General features: G+C 35.6%; 2 protein-coding genes across 2 annotated transcripts in view; one reads left to right on the top strand and one right to left on the bottom strand.

Annotated features, from left to right (window-relative positions):
* Positions 1-12,884, bottom strand: part of slc14a2 (solute carrier family 14 member 2) — a 40,218-nt gene extending 27,334 nt beyond the window's left edge. Inside the window, exon 1 of the mRNA XM_053481525.1 lies at positions 12,708-12,884. Coding sequence (XP_053337500.1) covers positions 12,708-12,841 — 134 coding nt within the window. The 5' untranslated portion in view covers positions 12,842-12,884. The remainder of the gene's footprint in view (positions 1-12,707) is intronic.
* On the top strand, positions 3,840-8,669 carry mcts1 (MCTS1 re-initiation and release factor). The gene is made up of 6 exons (XM_053481527.1): positions 3,840-4,017; positions 6,174-6,326; positions 6,453-6,550; positions 7,297-7,430; positions 7,527-7,594; positions 8,444-8,669. Exons 1-6 carry the CDS (start codon positions 4,007-4,009, stop codon positions 8,523-8,525), a joined length of 546 nt encoding a protein of 181 aa, XP_053337502.1. The 5' UTR covers positions 3,840-4,006; the 3' UTR covers positions 8,526-8,669.
* Positions 12,885-21,106: the final 8,222 nt, after the last annotated feature.

The following is a 21,106-nucleotide window of genomic DNA, read 5'->3' as shown; positions in this document are numbered from 1 at the left end:
CATTTTTTAGTCTTTCTTTAATATGTTTGAAAAGAATAAAGAGTCTGCCCATGTCATCAATATGATGTCTAGATGGATGCACATTTTGGGATGATTTTTTTTTGCATAGTGTTAAATTTTTTGCAACAATTTCAGTTATTGCTTTCATTTCTTAAATTTAAAGCTATAGGCAAAAATTTAAAAATACCATGTTATGGCACTGTAATAACTGTTTTGTTTAATCTATTTGTGTTTAAATTTTTCACATTACTACTGAGAAGAAAATATATTCTATTGCTAGGAATTTAAGTCCAAGGCACAGGGTCAGCAATGATCTGATGCCTCTAGAGCAGTGTGGGTCAAAAGTAAACGTGGTGCTGCTTGGTACCAGTCACCAGTGCAGCCAAATAGTTACTGTTGAAGTATTATCCAGAGCCAATACCAATTAGCTTCCTAGATCAAACCAGATCAACGGTCTCCAGAAAGATGGCCATAAGCAAAATGCAGTACATGGAATGCCAACAGATTACATGTTTTGTGTGTTTGATAAGGTGTGAGACATGCCTACAGTAGAATGTCAGTGACTTGGTGCTGCTGGTCGAATGTACAGTACATTTTTCATGATGAGAAACAAAATGATTTTACTTCAAACATTTTTTTTTTTAACAAATATGAAGATTGTTGGACACAAATGTGGATTTATTTTCTACATTCTAAACCAATACTGGATTTTTTTTTTCAAAACTATGAAATAACATGGTCGAAGGTCAGCTGTTTAGAATTAGTTTTTGCAACAACAGTATTGTCTAGTGCATTTGAAAAACCCATCAAGCACCATGATAAAACTGGCCCTCATTAAAATCCCAGCAAAGTAAGACCAAAACTCTGCTGGAAGTTCATTTAGAGTTACCGGCCTTAAAAATCACCAATTAGTAGCACATTCGATTTGAGTTGTTATCAAGGCTTTACAGAGCTTAAGTAGCAGACACATCTTAATATCAACTATTCTGTGCTGTACATTGCTGGTACCATTCTGGTAAAAAAAACAACAACAAAAAAAACACAATGGTCCCTGAAAAAACTTGAACAAAAGAACATTCAAAATTAACTAACAAAAATCAGTAAATGCTTTTGAATTGTGGTTCAACAGAAATAATAATAATTAAAAAAAAAAACATACTAATGGAACTGGCCTGTACATAAAGGATTGTACTCCTAGAAAAGATGGGAAATGAATTGACCACAGGGACATGGGGTAAACTAAAGTGTGTTCTGTAATCAGTCAGTCTGCCTATTTAAATGGTGAAAAGTAGTCAATGTGCTGCTTGGGATCATGTTGTGTACCACAGTGAACATGTACAACAGAAACGTAAGGAGAGTGTTGTGTTAAAAGATTAGAAAGAAAATTATAGAAAAACATGGTAAAGATAAATGCTTAAACACTATCCAAAGCAGCTTGATGTTCCTGTGACCAAAGTTACACATATTATTTAGAAGTTTAAGGTCCACAGGACTGTAGCCAAACTCCCTGCATGTGGCCACAAGAGGAAAATTGATGACAAATTGAAGAGAGGGATAATATGAATGGTAGCCAAAGAGGCCAGAACAACTTCCAGAGAGATTAGAGGTGAACTCCAAGGTTAAGGTAGTGTCAGATCACACCATCCATCGCAGTTTGAGGTAAAGTGGACTTATTGGAAGAAGCTGGCTGGAATTTGCCCAAATGCATAATGACAAGCCACAACGCTTCTGGGAGAATGTCCTTTGGACAGATGAGACAAAACTGGAAGTTTTTGGCAAGTCACATCAGATCTTTGTTCATAGATGCAAAAAGTACGCTTACAAAGAAAACCACACTGTACCTACTGTGAAACATGGAGGAAGCTCGGTTATCTAATAGGGCTGCTTTGCTGCATCTGGACACATTGGGTGTATTGAATCTGTGCAGGGTGCAATGAAATCTCAAGACGATCAAGGCAAATTTTGGAGTGAAATGTGCAGCTTGGTGTTAATCGCAGGTCCTCCAACAGGATATAGACCCAAAACTTATAAGAATGGCTAAAAACAAAACATTAGCCTATTCTAAAGTAGTCTTCCATGTGATCTAATCTAAGTGCATCTGTGGAAAGAGTGGACACATGCAGTCTGAAGAAGGCACTCTTCAAACCTGAGAAAGCTAAAGCAGTTTGCTCACGAGGACTAAAATACCTGTCCACAGGTGCGAAAGTCTCATTGGGAGTTACAGAAATCGCGACATTACAGTGATTGCCTAGTGCATTTGCTCCAGCTAGTTTCATTGTTTTTTTTTGTATGTTTCTGAAGCAATATATCAAAAGAATATACGTTACTCATTTGTGGGTTTTTCTTTCCTAAACAAAAGGGTACATATATACAGGTGCATCTCAAAAACTTAGAAAAGTTATAGAAAAGTTGATTTATTTCTATAAATACCTTTAAAAAGTAAAACTCATATATTATATAGATTCACTACACTCAGGCTAATATATTGTCAGGCTGATATATGAGTGTTTATTTCTTTTCATTTTGATGATTATGGCTAATAAAAATCCAAAATTAAGTATCGCAGAAACTTTGAATATTGTGAAAAAGTTCAATATTGGAGACTCATGGTGTTACAGTGTTACACTCTAATCAGCTAATTAACTCAAAACATCTGCAAAGGTGTCCTGAGCCTTTAAATAGTCTCTCAGTCTGGTTTAGTGGGGCACTTTGCTAAAGAAGCTTTAGACACATTAATGGAAAGTTAAATGGAAGGAAATAATGTGGAAGAAAAACATGCAAAAGCAACAGGGATAACCGCCGCCTTAAATGGATTGTGAATCTAAGCCTACAGTATTCAAGAATTTGGGGAGAGATTCAACAGAAGTGGACTGCAGCTGGAGTAAGTGTTTCAAGAGCCACAACACAGACGTACTGTATACAGAACGTGGGCTACAGAACTGTTGCATTCCTTGTGTCAAGCCCCTTTTGAACCAGAGACAACATCAGTGGTGTTTTACCTGGGCTAAGAACAAAAAGGATTGGACTGTTGCTCAGTGGGCCAAAGTCCTCTTTTCAGATGAAAGTAAATTTTCCATTTCATTAAAAAAAACAACGTCCCAGTGTCTGGAGGAAGAGAGAAGAGGCACAGAATCCAAATTGGTTGAAGCCCAGTGCAAAGCCTGCAGTCAGCGGTGGCCCGGGGAGCTCTGCCATCCACCGGCACGGCCCACAGTGCCCCATCAGGTCCAAGGCCAGCACCAGGAAGCCCTAGAGCCTTTATGGCGATGCTGATCTCATCCTCCAGCATGACTTGGCACCTGGCCACATCGGCAAAAGCACCAATACCTGACCCAAGTACCACGGTATTCCCATGCCTGATGGGTTTGATGAACATGAAAGTAAAGTTGAACATCTCCCATGGCCTGCACAGTCACCAGATCTAAATATTATTGAGCTACTTTGGGGTGGAGCGAGTCAGGAAATGTTTTCCTCCACCAGCATCACGTAATGACCTGGACACTCTACTGCAAGAAGAATGGCTCAAAATCCCTCTGGCCAATGTGCCCTTCACCATACTAATGAATTATTGTGGTCTAAAACCAGGCGTTTCAGGTTCATTGTCCAACCCCCTGTATAATGATATATAGTATGACGTATGTGTGTGATATTTATATCATAATAATACACACAATATATATGTGATATTTATATTATATTAATATAATATACATCATAATTTTTACTTTTTCTGAAGTGTGTATACATGTTTTTGACTGACTCTGTGTATGCTGTATATCGCTTTGCTGACGATTTGAGTTTGCCGGAAAATGTTGCCGACTGTCGCAAAAAACGTCGGCTGTTGTAAAGTTTGCTGTCCTGCTTTGCTGCACGTCGTGGGGACTGAATCGTTGATTTCATTGAGCTTCATCTGCTATTTGTTCCTTATTAATTGTTGATTTATAACTGTTTTTTGGTTTTTACCGTCACTAAACATTGCATTGAGGATATAATTACGACCAGAATAATGTTTAAAAAGTAAGTATGTGCTATTGGTCTAAAAATATAAACACAGAGTAACCCATGTAACAGTTAGCTTATCAACGTTCGCGTGTGAATTTTCTACATACTGTCATTAATGTACTGGCAATAAGATGAAAGATCACTTTAGGATTTAAACGGAAAACAAATCTTTTGTTCAATATTTTTGCGCATGCTAGTTACAGCATACTAACCTGCTAAGAGTTTATGAAACAGGTTTTCATGCTAGCTCTAGGCAGGAAGTTCTGTAGTAATCTCGAGTTATATTCATCAGGTATGGTGATGTTTAATAAAGTGATTTTACCTAGTAAATTGTACCCTAGGTCTGCGACATAGACATCAGTAATGTAACATGTTTGTAGTAAGCAGATGTGGATGCTATATATAACTATTGCGCTGTAAGGTCAAAGCTACTTGAACATCATGTCACAGAAGACTCCTTAGGAACTTAGTGATAGTTTCAGGATTCAGCCATGAAAATTATTTCATCATGCTCTTGTTATGTCAAAGACAAACTATTTTTTGTTGTTGTTGTTAAAAAATAAGTTATTGGTCTGCATCTAACAAAGAAAAGACATAAGGAGATAAACATAGTAGAATTCTGGTTAAGATTTTTCAAATCTGAAATGATAGTGCTGAAAAATCATCTTTATTAGAGAAATGTGGTTTAAAAAATTCATGTGTGGAGATCCACACCAGAAATCACAGCTTTGTTTAATGATGAAAGTAAGAGCATCTCCAAAAAAAAAAAAAAAAATCAAAGGATTGGGACTAAATAGCTGCTTGAACATAAAAAAACACTTATTACCACTTATATGCCCCACTTCTGGTTGGAGATCTCGTCACATGGATGCCCCGTGTGTTTCTTGGGATGTGTCTGGGGATGGTTTCACTCTACTATTAAAATGGTTCTGGTCTTGACTAATGTTGACGGCTGTTTCTCTGAGAACTTGACTTGGCTGCAGTTGCTTGTTAGTTCAGAACTGGAATTTCCTATGAGTCTACCTGAGCCTCCAATAATTACCTGGACTCCATATTACCATCAATTAACATCAACTGTTATAGCTGAACTGCCTGCCACCTAACGCACAGTATAGATGCAAATCAATTCTTGCTCTCTGTTTCACCCAAATGAGAATGGGTTCCCTGTTGAGTCTGGTTCCTTTCAAGGTTTCTTCCTATTACCATCTCGGGGAGTTTTTTCTTGCCACTGTCGCCCTCGGGTTGCTCATCAGGGACTATCTGGCCACATTTACATTCCATACAAACTTAAATAATTCTTTTGATTGTGTAAAGCTGCTTTGCGACAATGACAACTGTTAAAAGTGCTATACAAATAAAATTGAATTGAATTGAATTGAACTTATTAGTGAGGCTTATCAGAAACAGGCTACAGTTTGTAGATAGCATAAAGATTGGACTTGGTCTGATAAGTCCATATTGCCCTGATTCCAGAGTGATGGGCGAGTCAGGGTATGAAGCGAGACATTTGAAATGATGCACTAATTATGCATAGAGCCCACTGTAGCCTCTTGATTCAGTTTTAGGATCTGGGGTTGCTTTAGTTGGTCAGATCAAAACAAGTCATCTGATGACCTGAATGTACTAAATGACAATCAAAGGAGTTTTTCTTGCCTGATGGAACAGGTATGTATATTCCAGGACTTCATGCAAGTCAAGAGAAACGTGAAACAATGTTAATTTCCATATGTGTGGAGACTTTTGGGAAACACGGTGGTAATGTCCAGATGAAGATTGATTTAAAAATGGCAGGATTTTTCATTTAGATCCAAACTAAAATGGAAACTCAAATAGGCACATGACTTTAGACTGTAAAAGTTCGTCAGAATACTTGCCAAGAATAAACAGAATTGTTTCGTGCTGTTTACCATGTTAGTGTTTGGCACCATGTTCACACCCAGCTCACAGCAATCTGTTCTACTGCAGGGATTCTTTAGAAGAAACCAGAGCTTAACCTCATGACAATTATACTGTACATTCATCCACAACAACTCCTGACAGTCAAGGCTAAACAGGGACATAACTAAAGTGCTAGCATTAGGGTCTAATAATCTTCATCTGAGCATTGTATCATTTTCCCAAGTCCATATTTTAAATTTCATTTTAACAATTGTACCCATTTTTCTATCCAGATTTGATGAAAAAGAAAATGTCTCCAACTGTATCCAGTTAAAGACGTCTGTAATCAAAGGCATTAAGGGTCAGCTTTTTGAACAGTTCCCGGAGATTGAGACATGGCTCAATCAGATCATGCCCAAAAAGGATCCGGTCAAAATTGTCAGATGGTATGAGACATTAAATGCTTGTAAATTATTTTAATTTACATTTGTGCAGTTCCACATCTTACTTAAGATGATGTCTTGATGATTAAATATATTGATTCTTGTTTTTTTTGTTTGTTTTTTTTGCAGTCATGAACACATTGAAATTCTGACAGTAAACGGTGAACTGCTCTTCTTCAGGCAGAGAGAAGGACCTTTCTACCCAACCCTGCGACTTCTGCACAAATGTAAATCTTAAAGAAAGCATTTAAATGCTTTTATAACTTGCATCAGCACAAAAATATGTAGAAAATAAGTATTTCAAATTAAAACTTTTATTTGTCACATATACAACCATACACTATGATATGCAGTGAAAAAATTTTACAACTGTGGAAAACAGAGGTAAGGAGGCAAAATGCTACTAGGAAAGAATAAAAAGTCTAAAATAAAATATCAAATTTAAAATGAAAAAAAAAAGGAATATCTACATATATAATCCATATTTCCATATGAAGTTTTTAACCATTGTATGCATTCACGTGCCTCAGACTTCCTCATACAGTACATGTTTCTGCTATATAGCAGTTGCTTGCGTGCTAAAATTAATGATAACATGAAGTTACTTATTTTGTGAACTTTCCTACCAAATAAATCAAGAAAAATTATAGTGTCCTTCCATAAAAAGTAATAATTGTTAACGCTGACAAATTACCTTGGTATTAAACAGCACAAAAAGATTGTAACCATAATAGCCTCAGATGATTTAAAGTGTATTCAGAGAAAAACAGATTTTTTAAATTACAGAGAAAACAATGTTCCTTGCATTGAAAAGTGTGTATATCTTTGCTTTCTAGTGAAAATTGCAACACACTGTGTAAGTGTTATGTGATGTGGTATTTGTAAAACAAGCAAACGCTGGTTAACCCAGAAGCCACATTATACAGTGTCATTTGGATGTTTTTGATTTAATGTGTAATCTGTTATTTTACAGATCCTTTTATTCTTCCACACCAACAAATTGACAAAGGAGCTATTAAATTTGTTCTTAGCGGAGCGAACATAATGTGCCCCGGGCTGACGTCACCAGGAGCGAAACTCAACCCTGCCAAAGTGGGCACAGTAGTCGTATCCTCTAAAATGCTGCATAGAATATTTCAGAAATAGATCTTCCACTTTGTCACAAAATGAATGGTTATTTTCATCCTTGAGTCATTTTGTCAGGCAATAATGGCAGAGGGCAAGCAGCATGCACTCTCCGTGGGAGTCATGAAGATGTCAGCAGAGGACATGTAAGTGGCCTTGTTTGTTTATTTACACACACATGAAATTCATGTACAAGCAAGATAATACACTGCCTGGCCAAAAAATAATAGTTGCGCATTTTAGTACTTAATTTGACCGTCTTTCACTTTAATTGTGGCATGCATCATTATGAAAATGATTCCCTATTGTTCCAGAACTTCCTGGACATTCAGTTCATTCAGGTCATAAGCTGACTTAATTTATTGCCACATAACGATGCTTAGCCTAGACCTGAGCAACTGAAGCAACCCCAGATCATTTCCCTGCCTCCAGAGGCTTGTACAGTGGTCACTATGCTTGATGGGTGCATCGCTTCATGTGCTTCCCTACTTCACCCATCACTTTGAAATAAGGTTTATTTGGGCTTATCAGACCACCTGATCTTTTTCCATTCCTCCAAAGTCCAGTCTTTGTATACTTTCTCGTATAGTCTTGCTAGCAATTGGTTTTCTTATGTCCACACAAATTCTCTCATGTCCAAATCCTGTTAGATGTCCTCATATTGTGTGACACTTCTAAACATAGTTGCGATCTCTGACAGCGTGTACATGATTTTGTATCTTTTTTTTTTCTGACCGGGTTTTCTTTCAAAGTTAACATTTCAGCACTATCCTTCCAGGTTTTAATAGAACACTGGACAGTTCTTAAAACAAAATTTATGAATTTACATATTTTTTAAAATATATATATTATTTTTCGTTTCTTTTTTTTAATAAACTTTTAACTTAGGCAGACTTTTTTTAACAGGCAGTGTACTTTATATGAATGTTAATTTTAATTGTGTATGTGGCGTATTTTGTTTTTATAACTATAATTATTATTATGTCTAAAAACAGAGGAAAGGTCAACAAAGGCATTGGGATCGAGAACGTTCATTATCTCAATGACGGACTGTGGCACATGAAGACATATAAGTAAAAGCACCATAAAACATCTATAGTGTACGTTATTAACATCTCTGAACTGCCAGACACCACTCTCTGCCTGTCTGCTGTACATCAACGGCAAACCATGCTACAGATTATAAACCCGATGCACTAATAAAACCTGCATTCAAGCCAATCTGAACTGCTGTTTTTACTGATCACAGTGTTGTTTTTGGCATAACAAGCTGTTCTTCTCTAAGTCGCCAGTCTAAACAGCAGTGTAATGTAAACTGATATCCGGCCTTCCAAGGTAAAAAGAGCTTGTAAATTTTCTCAGAGTTTCTTTATTACACATGTAGCTCAGTAACCTGTACATTAGGTCTGTAGTGGATGTTGCTGTTCACATACAATATATTTCATTCATTATGCAATTTAGTAGTTAATTAAGCAACATCATATAAGAGCAAGTAGTGTTGTGATGAATATTAGCATAGCTGTGATGCCGGTAAAGGCACAAGGGAAGGCAGTTGCTCTCTCGTATTGACCTACTTTCACCCATGCTGGAACCAACAGTTAATGTGGTTTATGATTATATAACACCTGGAACGTGAAGTGATGTAGTTAAACTAATGACAGATGAGAAGTTCTGAGGTAAAGTCAGTGTTCCAGGTCATTTAAAAGGTGTTCAGTCTGGTTGAGGTTAGCGCTCTGCACAGAACAGTAGAGTTCTTACAGTTCAGGGCTGGTAAGGTGTCTTCAAGGGACTCATGGTGTGACCAAGGTTATTGTCATACTCTCACTCACTCACTCATCATTTACAAAACGTTATCCTGTATCCAGTGTCACTGCTGGAGCCTATCCCAGGAGACTTGGAGTGCAAGGCCGGGGAGGAAACCCACAAGAGTCAAGGCAACAATACTAGCCACTAAGCCACCGGTCGGTGTGTCCACAAAGTTTGGCTATATAATGTACATATAATGTTTGTTGAGATTGAAAATAATAACCATAATAACATTTGGCCAAGGCAGGCCTCTGTGAGTTCCTTACACGCAAGAACTTGAAATAATTGAGACATCATGTAGCAACTGTTATTTATGATTTAGAAAAATACCATTGAACTATCCTACCCTAGTTAAAGATAGTAATAGTTCACAAGTGATGCTCAATTTAGGATCATGTCTTCCATCTTCTAAGTTATGATAACTAACAGTCTTTACTAGCTAGCTTGTTCCCCCCAACATAAAAAAAATTGTAAAATAATAAAGAAGATTTAGTTTTTATTTAATCACAATTATTAAAAAACTTTCTTTATTAAAACAATATACTGTAAATGCAATTGTTAACTATTCCACTGTACATTACAGCATGTTCAGCACTGTCCTGGACCCATAGCAAGGTTAAATAACCAACTTATTAGTTAGTATTTTCAAGAGCATTATTTTGGATTAATATGAAACCAAGTGCAATAGCACCACCAGCAGTTGTAAGGAAAAAAAAAAAGCAGTGTTATGAAGAGAGAGTGCAGGGTGGAAAGATCGCACGACAAGATGTCAATATACTGTAGAAGTCAGTGAATGTACTGCATATAACTGTAGGTGACACACCACCGAGTTTTAATATGAATGGTTTTTGTTATGAACATTGTGTATTATGAATTACAATATTTCTATTTAACGAAAATGTGTTTGGAAGATAACTTAAATGTGAAATTTCCCTAAAATGTCATGCTTAAAGGTGAAACATACAGGGCAGGTGTCTTTTTGGACCGGAGTGAGAACCACAGTTATAGACAACCTTGTGCATGAAAAATATAAGTAAAAGATTGAAAATGTTGTTTACCATGTTTTGCTCTCAAACTGTTCATTTATCATACATTCAAAAATGCTTGAACCATTTACATATTCTCATCGTACATTGTTGGGAGATAACCCAAGTCAATTGTCTCCACTTTGAGTGAACATTGCTCTGGAATTTGCTAATTCATACTTCTGTTAATTGTAGTGTAGTTATCTTGTAGTTTCCACTAATGGATGGGTTTTTCAAAATCTGCCCTCTACGTATCTCAGTGCAGACATCCTGCTGCTCTTGGTTCTCTGTCATCGTTTTTACACCAATGTCTTTTGTCAGTTGTGCCTCTTTCTCCTTCTCCTGCAGGATTTCCTTTTGGGCTCTCTCTTGCTTTTGTGTAGCCTTTTGTTCCAGCTTCATTATTTTTTTCAACATGAGGTTTTTCTCTGGATAGGTGACTACAGAAAGAGGCAGCTTGTAAATGGTCTTTGTCTCTGTAGTGATCAAGAGGAAAGTGAGGACTGACAGGCAGAAGGGCCAAGCGCATATTGGAAGTCTGAACTAAGGAAAAAAGGCATTAAACACTGATTAACAATGGAAAATTTGGAAGTTTTATCATGTGAAATACAAAATACTTACGGTTGCCATCACATTACCAATTGCAGAGCTAAGATATGCGCAGAAAAATGCTATAGAGAAATAAGAGAGGAAATTTATGTCATTGGTGGTGGCAATGATTCTTACATAACTAAAATCATTTTTTTTTTTTTTGCGTTTAGAGAAAGGCATCATACCACAGGCTATAGACAGTAGATGGACCTGCCAGGTGATGGCATAGTACATTCCACCAATTGCAATGCAAGACAAGGCACAGTTGTATCCCCACAGTCCAATGTAGATGTTTTGAAATGGTGCTGCAAGAGCAAGACCTAAACGAACAAATTAAAGATGTAACCTCTTTAAGGTTTTTTGTCTTCCTGAATTGCTTAGGTTTATATTATTAGGTTATATATTACATAAAGGAACAAATTTGCTTATTTTATTTTTAGCGTTGAAGTGGTTGGCTCTTACCTGACACCATACCAACTGCTGAACCAATAACAGCATGCACACAAGTTATTGGTGAAGAAATAAACAGGGCCACAATGAATATGCCTCCTGTCCAAGGATTGTCACAGCCATAGACCTGCCCAATGCCCACAGGAATGGAGCGGAAGAGCTGTGAAAAGGAAATGCAATTCATGTCGAGGCCACATGATTCAGAATGCAGTACATACTGTAAGTGCTGCTGCACAATATAACAGCTGTTTTTTTAAGCTAGCTAAAATTTCACATAGAATGAAGAAAAAATTGCACTCAGAACTTCCCACTAAATCTCAGCAATCTTCTGGCATTCTTACCAAACTATAGTCCAGCTCAGACCATGTGATGTTAGGGACAGAGGTTTGTGGCTGGATGAGGACCTGGGGGAAGTGGAGGTTGTAGTGCCCTGTAGCTACCATGTGAATACACAGCAGCATGTTAAAAGGCAGGTTTAAAACTGGCAAATCCCACTGACTGTTGATAGAGGCTAGGGCACTAGAGACGATTGGGCTGTAAGACATGAAACATTCAGGATCTATTATCAGGAATGATAATAGCACAGTCACTGCTCAAGCAACATTTAAATACCGTCGTCTACAATCCTGAAAAAAGAGGAGCTGAACACATTTCCGCAAGATTTCTACTATTATTTTCCAGTGAATAGGGCAGCATGGTAATGAATCTTCTGGTAGTGCTGTATACACTGTAGGAAACAGGTGACCTATATCTGTCATACAAGATTCTTGAAAAGTTTGCAAGAATGATGAAACCTTATGCTTTAAGAAAAATCTATGACCCAAATCAGCTTTATGGTTTGGTACAAATATGACATTTGGCATTTCTAGAATTTTCTATTCCTGCTCTGTATCACTTAATAAGAGCTGCCCTGGTGCCAAAACTGAAATATAGTATAAGTAAAGAGGTTGATCTTAATTTTGTTCTGAATTCCCAGGAATACTTTTCAGTATTGTTACATTTAAATGCTGAATGTAAAATGTCTAATAATTTATAAATGCTCTTAGTTCAGACTAATCACGACAGCAAAGATAATGCCGGTCAACATTATTACAGTACTTCATTGTAAAACTTTATTTCATATTACACTAACTGACAGAAATGAACAGAAACATGATTGTCTGAAACTGACCATGTCATCGACATGAAGATGTTGGGCAGCAGGAGCCACCAGTACCAATCGCCTGCATCAGAAAAGACTGCCATTAGAAGACCGACCAGGATTCCATTGTATCCATATAGGCCTGCTGCGATTGTCCCTCTGAGAGAAAATGAATGCAAATTTATATGACCAAAAAGTTAGCAACTCACAATTTAAAAAATTGAATGAACGGCACTATGGAAATACCTATTTTGTTTGAGAATGAGGGCTGAGATTGTGGCAAACAAGGTGCCGACAAAACCATTGAGAGCCCACCATCTGTTCTGGAGGATCAGTCCAGCGAAGATGATCAGTCCACTTAAGGGGTTGTTTACCAACATGACCTGTGCTGCACCTCTCAACACCCAGTCAAAAATCTGAAGCACTATACATTGTCCTGGGGGGAAAGACGAATAACAAAATTGGCATTACTGTAAAACATGGTAAATCTCTTTAAGGCTGATAAGATATCTCCAAAGAGGAAGGAGTGTGTTTATTACAATTCTTTAGATTTCAGGGTAATAGAAGATAACAAAATAAATGTTTTTATTTGAGGTTATCCAAGTGAAGGCTTCAACACTTACTGCAACAATTAAAAAAATGAAATGTATTACAGAGAAACTCCAATTGGTGGAAACACATTTGATGGAGAAAATACCAATTAGTGGAAATGATTGAATAGACATTATTTTAGTGGGTATGTCTAATATGTTAAAACTAGCCTACTGTAAATGATTTACATGCTTAAGCAGGCTCCTTTAATTCAGCCAATGTGAACTAGGAAAAATATATAGTTAAATGTACTTTTAGTAATTCAACATTACGGCAGGTTGACGGTATAGCAAGGGTTAATGTACACTGCACAGGCTTAATATTTATATAGTTAAAATATTAAAATTAATTAATTGAAGAAACATGTCAGGGGTTTGGAGGTGGTTACCAATAACCAGCAACCTTGGTGGAAATGGTGGAAAGTTAGACAAAATTAAATCAGGGCTTACGATAAAGAGAACACTCTTAATGTATGCATTCCTTGTACCCTGGGAGATGATGGCACCATTCCAGCAGTGCTAAAGGATCAAAGGGAGCTTTGAGCCAGTAAAGGAAGTGTAGACATGGGGTTGAAAATGCATCTGCATTCTGGATGTAACCAACCTTCAAGGTAGGAAGCAAACTCATGAGAATAGACGAAATGTCTTGTGGTTAACTGTAATAAACAATGCTGAAAGTTCAAGAAGGATAAGGACTAATAAGAGTTTCTCTGATCTAGTAACATAGAGTTTTTCCATTGAAAGCCACATGTGAAAAAAGATGTGATATGGGTGTCTGATGGATACAGAATGGGTTTCTTCAAGATGGAAGTAACCCTTGACTGCTAGCCTGAATGGAGTTGTTATATGACCAGATGTTATGGAGTCATTAATGAATGTATGTAGAGATAAAAAAAAAAAGAAGGTCTTTTAAGTTGTCCTGAAGAATTGTGAAAAGGATGGGATCTGATAGACAGGTGGTGGGTTTGTAGGAGAATCTCAAGATAATCTCTTTTGTTGCTAGATTAGAAAAAAAAAGTGCTGATTAAACAGAGGTGGAATCCTGAATGTGTAGTGTAGGAGCTGGGAAAAGAGTAAAGGTCTGACCGATTTCTTTTTAATCTCCAGTTAAAGAGGAAGAAGCAGGAGTCGTCCATGGGTTAAGTTGTAAAGACATGATTTTGTTGAGCATGTGCAGACCTTGTGCAGATGTTTTTACCATGTCTTTGTGGATGCCAATTTTAGCAGATGTTACTTTATATCGGAATTTGGACAGGTCAATTTCTTTGTGCTTCAATTCTCAGTATGTGTCAATCAAATGAAGTCAGCTGGATGAAGTTATCTCATCCGTATTTTTTTTTCTTTCCTGACTGCACAGGGATATTTCAAGGCTCAAATTGTGAAGGGGGTGTCTCTGGGAGGACAAGGGATTATTTTCAAACATGAATTGACCACACAGCATGACATAATCAAAGCTAAAGATCGACTAAAATATTAGAATGTGCAATATTTTTCTGCCTAGTGAGGGAGTGTACAGTATTGTAGCAAGTAAAGCAAGTCAAGCTTATCATTCCTCAAGGATATTTTTTCATTTAAATGCACACATGTGCAGCTAAAGCCTACCTTTCATCCACTCGCCCAAAGGAGCCATGTCTCCAGAGAAGTAAGACACAAAGCATATAAGTTTGACTTTAACTTTCTGAAGCTTGGATAATCTGGCTTGTGAGTGTTGCTCCTCATTCTGCTGATGTTGTGACTTCTCCATAAAGGCCTGCAGTATAATAGGAAGGGCCTTTTTAATTTAATACACATATATTATTATGAAGGGAAAGGTGTTTGTGGGATGTTCCTGGGTTGCAGTGATCAGGACATACAAAAGTGATCCAAGAAAGTAAAACTGGTGTGCCGGCAACAGGGTAATGGGTGGCCAAGGCGTACCGATGCACATGGGGAGCGAAGGCTATAACATGATTCCAATAGAAGTGATAGTGTAGATCAAATTAAGAGAAAGGTTATTGCTGGTTGTCATAGAAAGGTGTCAAAAAACACAGTGCATCACTGTTACAGTGGTGGGGTGGGGGGGGGACATATTTAATATTAGGCAGGCAGTCATAATGTTATGGATGATTGGTATACTGTATATATACTGTATATGCATTATATGACAGCTCATAAGATTTTATTCAAATCATTTGAGGACTGGATTGCCTTAAAGCATTTAAGTTTAAAATGTGTCATTTTAAGTACAGCTAATGACTAATTTAAAATAAAACTATGCTAAAAATCTAACTCACCTAATCTGTTTACCTAACTGCCAAGTCTTTTTTTGTATCCATATTTGGATCTTTTCACATTTTAATTAAATACATCAAGCCAATATTGTTCACCATTTGTAAAATAATAATAATAATAATAATAATAATAATAATAATCTTTTTTTTTTAATAAAAGGTTTTAGTCTATATTTAGACTAATCAAATTCGATTGATTAAATGTAAGTCACATACAGAATTGTTGTACATTTTACACACAAATACAGTAGCTCACTCAAACTCAAATACTTCAAACGATGTTTAAGTTATAAGCTCTTATACTAAGTAGGTAAATATGGCATGTAAATAGGTTTGAGGAGTGATTACTTATTTCATGTAGTGATTTCTAATGCTATCTTTTACAGTGTATGTTTTTTATTCCTTTGTAAAGAAAATTAAACAATCTAGCCAGAGACAAATATAACCTAAGTATATGATGTTTCCCAAGTTTTCACATACTGTATAAGTTATATAGGTTATAAGGCTTCGGGCATGTTTAAAGGCATTAACTAGACATCATCTTACTGGCCTGTTCACACATCTAGTCAGCTTAATAAAAAAAACAGGAAGGTTAAACCTGATTTCGGCCAAGATAAATTAATGTAAATCAAGGTAGAAGCAATATGGAAAAGTTTAAAATAACACCTGGTTAAAAGTGGCTTAAACATTTTAAACCACTGATTTTTTAAAATAAAAAATGCTGTAGTCTCTCTACCGTAACAGCAACAACACCTTTCCTCATATACGATAGATTATCTATTTATCAACTGCATTAGATTTACAATCTGTAAATCTCTTATTATGTTGTAAGATTTACAGATTACCTGGGGTGTTGTCGACAGTGCATTGATCGCTATTAGAGATAATTTGTTCATGTAATAAGGTATATAGTATTTCATAGTATAAAATATGTATACTTAGTATAATCAACAAAAGTGTGATAAATAAGCCAGATTATGTTTTATAATTTCGAGTCTTTAATAAGTAGCCATGTTTTGCTTTGATGACAGCTTTGCACACTCTTGGCATTCTCTCTTTCAGTCTCAAACACACACATTACTTTATTTCGCAATTTTACTGAAATTCTTTAGAGTGTAAGTATCTTTTTAATTTTGATTTTTCAATCATGCATATAGTATAAAAAATTAGTTATTAAGAAGAAAAATGTATAATTAACTAAACATAATTAATTACATTTATTTAATATTAGAAACTAGAGCCTTACTTCTGAAAGTTGTATTCCAGGATGCCAGGATTTTTCTTGCAGAAGTCACAGTAACTGTGAAAGAGTTGTTAACCAGCGGTTTATATTGCGCTAGTGAACTCCAGGCTCCTCCTTTCGCTGACACAAATGACAATTAGGAAACAAGGCAGATAAGGACTAAATGAACCCCAGACTCTCTGTATTAACCTGTTATGCCTTGACAAGGTATTTATGTATGATGTATTTATGCACTGTTTATGTTGTAGGCAGTGCAGTTTTTATGACTGGATTCTGGGCACAGCCATGCGGTTTAGTAATGTGAGAGGAGGAAAGTTGATCTTTCACATTGCATTGCTCATTGCAGTACACAAGGCAAAATTTCTTAAAGCTGGTGTAAAATTTTCAATTCATTTTTGATGACGTGACATTTTTTCCAAGTTTGTAAAAAATTTTAACAGTTGTATATTATATTTGTAAACTCTCTCTCCCTCTCTCTATTGTTTTCACATACTGTACCTAGTGTACAGTACTTGCTTAACCATGGATCCAAACCTTGACATTAAGCTTTTTTTTTTTTTTTAGAAATGTTTTAGTGACCTCATAGCCAAACTTGTTTGTTCAAACTGCAAAAAGAAAGTTATTTAGTTAGTTAGTTTGTATAATTAATAGTGAAGGTCTGACATATTTTTTTTTCATTTCCCCAAATTAAAGGTTCAGTAGAAGAGCAGGAGGAGCCCAATATATTAATTATTATTTTATATATAATAATTAATATATTAGGCCCCCCCTGCTCTACTACTGAATAAATAAGAAATCTGAGATTTATAAAAAAATAATATTTAAAAATAGAATATATATATATATATATATATATATATATATATATATATATATATATATATATATATATTCCTTTTTTATATTATTTTTATATTTTATAATTATATATTTATTATATATTATATACTTTACTCTTTTTTTTACCTTACAATTTAGGAAATAATTGCTTCTTAAAATTCATTGTCTAATTTTAATTGCTTCATTAAGTAGTCTAACTTTACTATATTCTAAGAGTTACGATGAATGTATATTTTACATGTAATCTTTACATCGATAATCGCAGGTATCAACATGATTCAGTTTCTCAAATATATACAAATTCAATAATACATACATACAATACCATAAATGTGCTTTACCTTGTGCAAGATTTGGTGAAACACTCAATGTCAATATTATTTTAAATTTCACAGTTATGGAATAAAATATTGCTAGAATATAACATACCCCTTCTTGCTTATAATTTTTAAAATTAGGCTTGGAGCTTATTTGTTAAGCCTATTGTTTTATAAATTCTATTCATATGTTGTCTAATATATATATATATATATATATATATATAAAAAGCTATATTATAATGCTTGTATCTGTATTTTTGCCTTATATTACAGTAAATGTATTCAATGTTCTTGTTTTCTTTTTTTCTTTCATACATAAATGATGTTTTAATGCATTGTATATTTTAAATTTTAGTACATTACTTATTTTTTTCTCTCACCTGTGTATCCTTTTTCATTTTTTATTTTTATAAAGTCATTAGGCTTTCATTGTGCACATAAATAAAATCCAACATAAAAATACAATAGTATTAAGAAATCTGAAATCAAATATTTTTCCCCTGCTTCTAGTGGCTTTAAGCATTTTAATTATATATATAAACATTATAATAACACTACTTTACTACCATAATATTACATCAATAATTATCATTCAACTAATAACCCCCAAAAAAAATTTTCATGGAAATTGCCCATTTAAAATTATGCTTTGATTAGCCTCCAGCATCGAAAAACCTCTTAACATCCAAAGTGTACTTAATACATGTCAAACAGGAGCCTTATCTTAAGTAATGTTCCTGAATGTCAGTGCAGCTTTTGAGTGTCACAGTGTTAATATTATTATAGAACAGGGCACGTGATCATTTTGATTTGTAGTTAGTAGAATATGTAAGGTCAAAACAGGAACTGTTTTTGTTTCGGGTGCCTTTTATACATACTGTACATTTGGTAATAAGTTGTCAAGTAGCTACCAATACACATAATACTTATTTAAATAGATACTAATTCAACATCATGACAATTCACTGTAGTGTTTGCTATTGCACAAAACATCACCTTGTGTGTGTATCGCTGACCTGTAAGTTTGTCATTAGAAGCACCCCCATGAGTTCTGGTACATACATAGAACATAAGTGAAATTGTTTTCTTCAATAGCAGCGGCCTGATTGACAGGCTTAAATGGTGTTAGTGAAAAACACTTGACATTTTCAGTGCTTTCATGCATTCTGTTTAAACTGGGTTTAAATGTGTTTGTTTAATATGTTCAAAGGGCATGGAGATCCTGTTCACCTCATAATTCCGATGTATAGATTGATGCACATTCTGGAAAAGGTTTTCCATGTTGTTCAAAATCAAGCATACATTCTATATTTAATTCTATTATTCTGTCCTCAAGTAAACTGCATTTTGGCTGGATTTGTTACACATCAGAATAATTAACAAAATCCTGCAAAATATATTTGTATTTATACAATGCAATAAATCATCTGAAACAGATTATGACGCATTTAGCAAGGCATACCTATTTTAAGATACTGTAGGTATGGCCTTGCTTGGCAAATCTGTTCATTTTCAGTAGCCCACTATTTTGAGGCAGCAAACAACTAGAGCATTTAGCCTTGAACCTGAAGATGTTAATGTTTTTCCACATTTTTACTATACAGTACATCTAAGCAGAGAGCATAATCCTATACACTTTTAGAATTGATTTTGTTACTTTTATCAGCAGCCAGCTCATCACCAGTGATCCAGTTCCATTAGCAGCCATACACACTTATGCCATAACACTGCCTGTCACTATTTTTGATGTGACATGCTTTGAATCATGAGGGGTTTTTTTCGACACTTTTTCTCCGTCATTCTAGAAAAAGTTGGTTTCATTAGCCCCTTTTTTGGTAAAGTTTAATCTGTCCTTTATGGTCATGATTGTTACCTGTTATAAAGCTTCTGTATTTGCAGCCATGGCCAAAAGAGGATTTTGAGAATGACACAAATTTTAATTTTCACAAAGTCTGTTATTCCAGTGTTTTTAGATCTTGTAAGATGTTACTATACTATACTGTTAAAATTAGTATAAATAGTATAATCAAAGAGTCAATTTTTGCAGTGTTGATCCTTCTTTTCCATGCAACTCACCAATTTGTGGGTTCTTTGTTTGTCCACTCGTCTCTTGAGAATTGATCACAGGTTCTCAATGTTCTTAAGGTCTGGGGAGTTTGCTGGCCATGGACCCAAAATTTTAATGTTTCGTTCCCTGAGCCACTTACTGTACTGTAGTTATCACTTTCCCCTTATGGCAAGGTGCTTCATCATGCAGGAAAAGGCATTGTTTATCACCAAACTGTTCCTAGATGGTTGAAAAAAATTGCTCTCAAAGGTTGTTTTTGTTCCATTCTTTACTGATGGCTGTATTCTTAGGCAGAGTTGTGAGTTAACCCACTCCTTCGGCTGAGAATCAACTCCACACTGAATGGTCTTAGAATGCTTTTCTGTTGTACTGTCCATGTCATGACACAGGACTGATCCCAACCATCAAGGTGCTCCATCATGCCTTTTCCAGCATGATGGAGCACCTTGCCATAAGAGAAAAGTGAGAACTAAGTGACTTAGGGGACAAAACATAAAAAATTTGGGTCCATGGCCAGAAAACTCCTTAGGCTTTAATCCCATTGTAAAACTTGTGGCCAATACTCAAGCGGTGGGTGGACAAACAAAAACCCACACATTCTAACAACGCCAAACTCCAAACAATGATTATGCAAGAATGAGCTGCCATCAGTCGGGATGTGGCTCGAAGTTGACAGCATGCTATTGCAGAGGTCTTGAAAAAGAAGGGTCAACACTGGGTTAAAATATTGACTCTTTGCATGAACTTAATGTAACTGTCAATAAACCTTTGACACTTATGAAATGCTTATAATTGTACTCCAGTATGCCATTGTAACATCTGACAAAACCATTTGTGCATAGTGCATTTATAAAGCTGTATCTTGACTATAGACTTTGACACGCCTACTGTACCTCCTCGAGAGTGTTCTTGACTTGGTTAGATGTTGTGAAAGGGTTCTTCTTCACCATGGACTCGCATGGACCAGTTGTCTCCTGTTGTCTTTCAGGCCTTTTGCAGTTGCTGAGTTTGCCATTTAATTCCTTCTTTTTAAGAATGTTACAAAATGTACTTACCACTCGATATGCTTTTTTTCTATTGCTCTGGTTTGATTTTGTTGTTCTTTGTTTTTTTTTTGTTTTGTTTTTTTACCTAATAATGGCCTCCTTTACTTACTTAGACATCTCTTTCAGCTTCATGTTAAGAGTTCAAGTGAACATCAAATACAAATCTAACACCAGAACCAGCTCCAGGCCTTTTATCTGCTTGATTAGTCATACAGTAATGAGGAAACCGGTCACACCTGACTACAGTATAAACCATTTGGTCCATCAT

This window comes from Clarias gariepinus, chromosome 21, assembly GCF_024256425.1.
Source record: "Clarias gariepinus isolate MV-2021 ecotype Netherlands chromosome 21, CGAR_prim_01v2, whole genome shotgun sequence".
Classification (NCBI taxonomy): Eukaryota; Metazoa; Chordata; class Actinopteri; order Siluriformes; family Clariidae; genus Clarias; species Clarias gariepinus.
This window is presented reverse-complemented; position numbering and strand designations above follow the sequence as displayed.

Bases quoted from the DNA above. Each gene is read 5' to 3' on its own strand.
- mcts1 (XM_053481527.1), top strand. The intron at 6,327-6,452 runs GTATGAGACATT...TTTTTTTTGCAG, and splicing joins CCGGTCAAAATTGTCAGATG to TCATGAACACATTGAAATTC. The intron at 7,431-7,526 runs GTATCCTCTAAA...TCATTTTGTCAG, and splicing joins CCAAAGTGGGCACAGTAGTC to GCAATAATGGCAGAGGGCAA.